Below are 7208 nucleotides of genomic sequence, written 5' to 3'. Positions count from 1 at the left end.
TGGTTAACTCCTGTACAGGTATTTTTTTTAAATGAAACTTAAGTAGCTTTAGGCGCACAGCCTGGTCCCTGCTGAAATCGGCTAAAAGAGCTTTATCTTTTTAACCCGTTTGTACTCTCCGCCGGCAGTTATTGGATTAACGAGTCTGCAAAGTTCTTGTAAATTCGGGAGTGTTATAAGATCTATGTTTACTTTTGTTATTAAAATTTGAATCAAAAAATAGGAAGTATTGACTTTACTTTTGCAATATTGTTTTATTTAAACCTGAACATCCAACTGTCACTTGGATTTAACCCAATAATTAACGCCCACGTTGTGCATGTTATGGGTGTTATTTAGTTAAAAGGTATTTGGAAATATTAAAGGGAAGTCCATATTTGTCTCCACATAAGATGAGCAACAATGGAAAACTTTTTTTCAGGTGGGGGGAGATTTGTAAGTACTTGCGTGCGCGCCAGAGGATCGATTGACAAATCAAAAAAAAAGCACATCCATAAATAATTGGGTCCATTTATTACAATCATCCGTTTGTTCGTCTCGTGTTATTAATCTATAGGTCACTCTGTCTGCACCCAGAGGTCAAAGAACACCAACCACAACACAAAGGAACAAGAGCTGCGTTCAATTCGTGCAAATAAACCTTTTGTGATAAAGCACTTCTTCAAAACCAGCTCACCTACAGAAACGATACATGAATTTCCCCAAGTTTAAAAAAAAAACACGCCACTGAATTTGGACTTGTTCTTTACTTAAGGCTATATACGAACACGAAAGAAAGCATTGCTAGAACATTTAAATCAAAACCCTAACTTGTTTTCTTTTTAACGCTGTCAGTTTTGCCAGTACGGTCTTGTCCACAAAGGTTCGGTTCGTTCGATCAATAATCCGCCCGTAAGAAAATCCAGCTTCTATTTTCTAGCCAGAGATTGTCCTTGTCAATAAATTCACTTGATATCCTAAAGAGCACTGTCACCAGAACTACTTAGAACCACGTTGGCCAAGGCAATTGTCAGTATTCAAAGAAATTATTCTAATCGGTAGGTAATGGGTCTGCCCCTACTTAGCAGTTAGATGGTTTTGGTATAATTATCTTGTTCCGTTGCAATATTGATAATGTACATGGCGATTTGATGCTCATTAAGGATTTTGACGAACATTGGTGATCCTTTATAGAGGAAAGACTAAAAAGCCAGAAAACGTCGAATATTTCCATCCTCCCATTAGGTTGCCTCTTTCAAGTTTTAAATAGACTTTGTCCTCTCTCTCCATGTTTAAGAGCACTCCATTGCTGGCAGCCTCCCGGGTCACATCCTGGTCCCCGGCAAAAGCAGAAATCACAGCCCAGCCATTTTGCATCAGGCTTACCTGAAACCAGAACAACAAAAAAAAGCCTTACAATGTTGACACCGTTCCATGTTCTTGCCGAATCGATAACCATTTATTTCTTGTTAGCTACCCCGCTGTATTGACCCGTTATAACACAACCTTCCAGGTTATCTGTTTCCCATAATATACATGCACTATCAGCAGCTATACCTGGACAATCTCCCTTCCTTTCTCTATCTATCTATCTGCTAATGGTCCGCTGTCCGTTCTTTTTCTTTTACTAAAATTATTGCATCTCAACTAAATCAATTTGCCCCGCTGTAAACTGACAGCAACATTCGGACGGTGGTTGTGAATTGTGCACAGGTCCTTCTCTACCTGGATCGTCTGTCGGTTGTACACCTTGACCACGTGAAAGCTGAAACTGTAAATCCCTTTCCTCGGCGCCACGAAAGTGCTGGACCTCATATCGAAATGGTTTCCAATATTAACGAACACCTGCAAGAAAACACAAAGCACCGACATCACAGTGCAACACATTTGACAGTGAGTTACTACGAAAACTTGGGGAAAGAATAATGATTATTTTCAGTGACCGTGGATTGTATTCTGCAAGCTCCTGGGATCCAGTCATTCTAGAGGTGCAGATAAGAACAGACAGGGAGTGAAGGACAGCCCAGCAGTCACAATATTGTAACAGAGGCAACTCCAAGATAGGGGCTTCCATTCATTGACGCACACAGGTGGGTAGCAGAGAATATATATCTGATCTGGGATGATCTGGAATGATCTGGGATGGTGGAAGCCGCACTAGGCGGGACAGTCCGCGGGAGCAAAACCATAAAAAGTTAGCATTAAAATAAACAGGCAAAGTTTAAAATGAGGAGACAGGGTCATTCTGCAAATACCTCCGTTTGCCACCGATACATGTGCACGCACAAGGTGGGAGAAAGGGAACTACTTGGATCAGGTTGTAAGATTCGCTGTATCGGGTGAAATGTGTAAATAAAGTATCTTTGCTGCCAAGCTGTGGCCAGGAACTTAAAATGAGAAACATCATTCTGTTTCTAAAGTGGATGGTGATCGTTTTGCTCTGGCCGGTGCCCTGCGACAGTCAATGTCTCATTTTGTTTCGCCAGAATCATGAATATAGAGATATAGTTGAGAGATTGGGGTGTGAGACAACGGGAAGGTGAGAAGACACTCTCAAAGGGGAACGGGAGGGAGAGAGAAAGACACATCAACAGCTCGCAATGAATGTTTGCAGGTCCCTGAGCGCTGACACAGGGTTATGGCTGAGCGACTTACATGGTCGAAGTAGATGGTCATGGTTCTGTTGCTCATTTCGGATGGTTCATGGTTGGTGCTCCGTACGGCTGAGAATGCCACCTTGGCACTGCCCGAGCGCACTGAGATTCCCAGTGAGGAGGTGACAGCCCCGTCCGAGGACGGGTTCGAGTCACACACAACCAGACATTTGCCTTCCAACACGATGGGTTCCGTTTCGTTCTGTCCCAACACCAGCCCCGTGGAAGCGAGGAGCAGGCTCAGCGCCAGCATGCTAACAGATCCCGGGCGGATTAGCAGCAGATCCATGCGATCCTCAGCAATCCGATACAGATCCTCCACTCAAACCGTGTCGATCTCTTGTTTCTTTCTCCCCACTCTCTTGACCACCCGATCTTCCAATGCAGCCTCCTAGAGGATGGGATTAACGTTCTTCAGTTGGTGTGGATGTCATCGCCTGTAACAAGACAAAATCAATGCAAAAGACAATCCAATGCAGATTGAATGCATCTTATTGACAGCTCAGATCCACGCGGAATAACACTGTCACAGCCTGTCATTCTCCAGCTTTATTTGCCCGTTTCTTTGCTTCTGTTTTAGTTCCAGCTCCCCCCTCTCTCTCCGCCGCTCCGGCACGTTGCTGAGGAAGGAATTGTACAATGAAACTTGACTCTGCAATCTCCTTCTCCCCCCGCAGTCTTCCCAAGTTCCAGCTCAAGCCATAACCCTGAGCCCACCCTCAAAGCAAGTCAGCCCGTGATGCAGAGCCTCCTTTGCCCACTCTCCGCTGCACTCAATCGCCCATTTAGCAAACAAAAAAAGAAAGTTTTTTTTAAAAAAAAATTCTCTCTGGAAAGCATCAGTCAACAAAGAAATAAGCTGGATGCATTTTAAAATCAGCCGCGGCCAAGACACCTCTTACCGTCTTCAACTGCGAAGGGATCTCCAAGTTAGATAAAATATTTACTGGTGTTCCCAGCTCACTGTCCCCTTGCACTAAGCCTGCCTGCTACTTTCATCTGGTTTAACATTACGTTTGCAGTGAGATGCCCACGCTGGAGATGCTGTTACCTGGCAGATCCACGGTGCCATGACAGTGTGATCACACTATCCCTCTCTCAAGCTGTGCTGTTAGGGTAATGAGCTGGGAATCTGTTGGCAGAAAGGAAGCAAAGAGTGGCCTCTCCCTCCCCCTCCAGGAGCTCATTCTGAAACGCACTCAGACACACGCACACACATTGACCGGGGCTCAGGTATCAGGCACCGAATCAAAGCCAGCCGACAACACAAGGCAATCTTTTAAAGAACTCCTGCCCCGCTCCTCGGCTCACTGTCGAATGGTGGTCGGCTTGTCCCACAGCTCTCCCAGATATATCGCTGCACCCACACCTTTCCCTCACTTTATGATGGATGATTTCCAGAGAATCATCCAAGATTTCCGATGTCTCATTCTAAATCAGCAGGGAGTGTCGATGCCCTCTAGGCAATCGGACACATATATAATGTATATACACATGTATATACATGTATCCATAAATACACACACTTATGTAGGCACATATGTAATGTCGATATACACACATCGAAATAGATACATATATAAACGAGCGGTTAAAATTCGTGGTTCAAGTTATTTATCTAATTGCAGGCAAATTTTCAATCTCTGATTTTTTTTTGCGATGATGTAAATTACTGACATTTATAATCACGCGGCTGAATTTTAAAGTACAGGGGTCATTTGATTAGAAATATCAAAGGTTTTTCAAGTGCAATAAACTCAAATCTGCAAGGTTGTAATTGCTTGGGTTCCGTTTATTCCCCAGCTCCGCCGTGGCAGCATACACCACCGCCATCATGTGGCCAAATGGTGAACTTCTGAATTATACTTGGGGCTGGGTTTTCGCCATGGACGGACACGGGAAACAGGAGCCGGCTTTGGTTCTGAGTCATAAGCTCACCCGCGGAAGCAAACTGATTCAGATTTTCAAATGGGGATGCCTTTAATTGTTATGGAGACGGGTTTCCTGTCCACTTAGAGCCTGTGGGGCCGGGACTGGAGGTGGGTCAGATAAAGTGTGGGACTCATTAGACATCCCATGGTAGCCATCACTGAGGCTACTGGTTGTCCTGAAGAAGAGATCTGCCTTCCACTGCACCAGAGGGAAGTGGGATGTCACATGGGAGCTGGAGGCCTGGCACTAGGGGCAGTGCAGACCCTTGCTTCATTGATGCAGACCTGACTAATGCTGGAGGCCACAGAGGGTGTCAAGAGGAGGCCAGCTCGTCATGCAGCAGGAGCACCTCTCTAAGTGTTATGCCCCTCAGCATACACTTCCTCCTCCTCTCTTACCTCCTGCTCCTCCCCCATTGAGCTGTCTCTTCCAGGGCCTCACTGTTGTCAAGGTCCACACCTCTCTGGAGGGCCATGTTATGGAGAGCACAGCAGACCACCACAATGACAGAGACCCTTACAGGAGGGTATTGGAGGCACACCCGACCGGTCCAGGCACCGGAATCACATCTTCAGAAGCCCGATGGCCTGCTCAATGGTTGGCCTGTTGAGCAAGTGGCATTGGTTATATCACCTCTGTGCCTTTGTCAGGGGCTCCTATAGAGGGGTCAGTAGCCATATTTTAAAGGGATTTCCCTTGATCCCTTGGATTCATCCATGCTCTTTGGGAGATGAAATGAAGGTCCGAGGCAGCCTGGACTGGCAGAGGATGAAGGAGTCATGGCAGCTGCCAGGAAAGCGAGTGACACATGGTGGAAGCTCTTGTTGTGGTTGCAGACACGTTGAACATTGAGGGAGTGGAAGCCCTTCCCATTGATGGATCTCACTGGCCGGTCTCTGGCTTCCATGATAGCTGCACCCGTGCATTAATAATGCCCTGCACCTGGGGGAATTCAGCAACGGAGGCTATACCCAATACCCTCTATACCTGCACAGGACCATCTGTAACAAAGTCAATGTAGATCCCCTGCCCTCCTGAATATGGTATCTGTGACCTGCCTGATGGCATGATGAGCTGCCAACTGCGAGATGCCACCTAGATCCTCGGCTGATCTCTGGAACGACCTGCTTGCATAGAAATTCAGGGTGACAGAGACCTTGACAGCTGCAGGTAAGGGACTACCATGGAGGAACATGAGCCCTCAGGTCATTGTGGATCAGAGCACAAAGGTCCGAGACCATCTGCCTGGATAGGTACAGCCTCCTATGGCACTGGCACTCTGTCATTTGCTGGTAGCTGAATCTTGGACGATGCACTCCAATGTCCAGGGTAGCACCTTCCTCCACTTGGACCCTGCCCCCTCCCCCCCACCCCCTTCCCACCCCTCCCCCCCACCCTCTCCACCCCACCCCCCCTCCCCCTGCCCCCCACCTCCCACTGTGCTCCTCTGGTCTCCTGCTGTCCAGGGATTTGCATCTGCTGAAAATCATCCTGGTTGCTCTGTCCAATGTCAGCCTGTTCTCATCTGAACTCCCTCAGCTGGGCTTTGTGCCAAGCATTTCCCTGCCAACCTCAGCTGCTCCAGTGATGCCAGAGGGCTTACATCCCTCTCCAGATTTCTACCACTCACCACTGAGAAAAGTTAGTCTTACAACTCCAGTAATGGCTACTCTGTGGCACTTTTTGGAGCAGCTGAGCTTTATTTGAACCTCTGAATCATGATAATCAGCCATTTCCATAGCCCTCATGGCTCTCCGCGTTGTTCATGTCTTCTGAACCCTATTTTGGTGCAGACGTGGCATTACCCCGGTGTCCTTCCTTTAAAAATCCCAAACTGGCACTGACAAGCCTGTTCACGAGCTCCTTAATGAGCTCAACAGGCAATTAATTGGAGCCGTGCAGTCTTGCTGTTCCCTCCCTTCTGGCGTCCATTTAAAAATGTTTTCGCATTCCAGACGTGGAGGGACCCAGTTGCGACCTCTGAGAATACGAGCTTTAAATAGCGTGTGCACCCATCCAGCCCTTGGTGCCTCTCTCCAAATCTTGGCCGAGAGCTTGCGGTTGTAACAACAGGGAAACTGCCAGTGTTAGCTGTCATTACTCTATGAAACTAACAGCAACTTCTGGCTTCCACACAGATGCAGTTAAACGTGGAAATCCAGAAGTTGCTGTCAGTGATTCCATACGCCCCCACAGGTTGCACTGTTGAGTTCCTGACAGATGGAAATCAATTAAAAATTATTGAATTGACATGAACTTTGACTTTTTATGCTATAGTTCTTTCTGTAGAATCCATTGAAAAAGTTATATCTTGCTGAATGGGGCATAAGTTGTTTTTTTTTAATAGCATACTAAGGCATAATTACTGCTGAAAAACCTCTCTGGACTTGAAAAACTAATTTTATATTTGTGGACTTAAATTTCTCCATTCCATGATAAAAATTCCATTGATTTTTTCAAAAAAAAATAAAATGTGTTCATTATATTTAATTGTCTACCTTAATCCCATGTGTATTGTTATGACCAGGTGAGAGGGGTCTAGGAGTTTCCTCTCAGCCTTTGCCTGGTTTAACCATAACAGGGTCTAATTTCTAAAACACCATGTTTTTAGTTCCCCCTTAGTGAATCCTTGTTCACCACTTT

The 7208-nt window shown here is 46.1% G+C and overlaps 1 protein-coding gene across 2 annotated transcripts; it reads right to left on the bottom strand.

Annotated features, from left to right (window-relative positions):
• Positions 1-514: 514 nt before the first annotated feature.
• cbln2b (cerebellin 2b precursor) lies at positions 515-3768 on the bottom strand. 2 transcript variants are annotated; one of them, XM_068030978.1, is made up of 4 exons: positions 3685-3768; positions 2635-3070; positions 1705-1824; positions 515-1365 (listed from the first exon to the last, which is right to left on the bottom strand). In XM_068030978.1, the coding sequence occupies exons 2-4, from the start codon at positions 2920-2922 to the stop codon at positions 1168-1170; spliced, it is 606 nt and encodes a 201-aa protein (XP_067887079.1). In that variant the 5' UTR covers positions 2923-3070; positions 3685-3768; the 3' UTR covers positions 515-1167. The 2 variants fall into 2 exon arrangements, with proteins under 2 accessions (XP_067887079.1, XP_067887080.1); XM_068030979.1 differs by having other exon boundaries at positions 3536-3721.
• Between the last annotated feature and the right edge of the window lie 3440 nt (positions 3769-7208).

This window comes from Heterodontus francisci, chromosome 5 (genome assembly GCF_036365525.1).
Source record: "Heterodontus francisci isolate sHetFra1 chromosome 5, sHetFra1.hap1, whole genome shotgun sequence".
Lineage (NCBI taxonomy): Eukaryota > Metazoa > Chordata > Chondrichthyes > Heterodontiformes > Heterodontidae > Heterodontus > Heterodontus francisci.
This window is presented reverse-complemented; position numbering and strand designations above follow the sequence as displayed.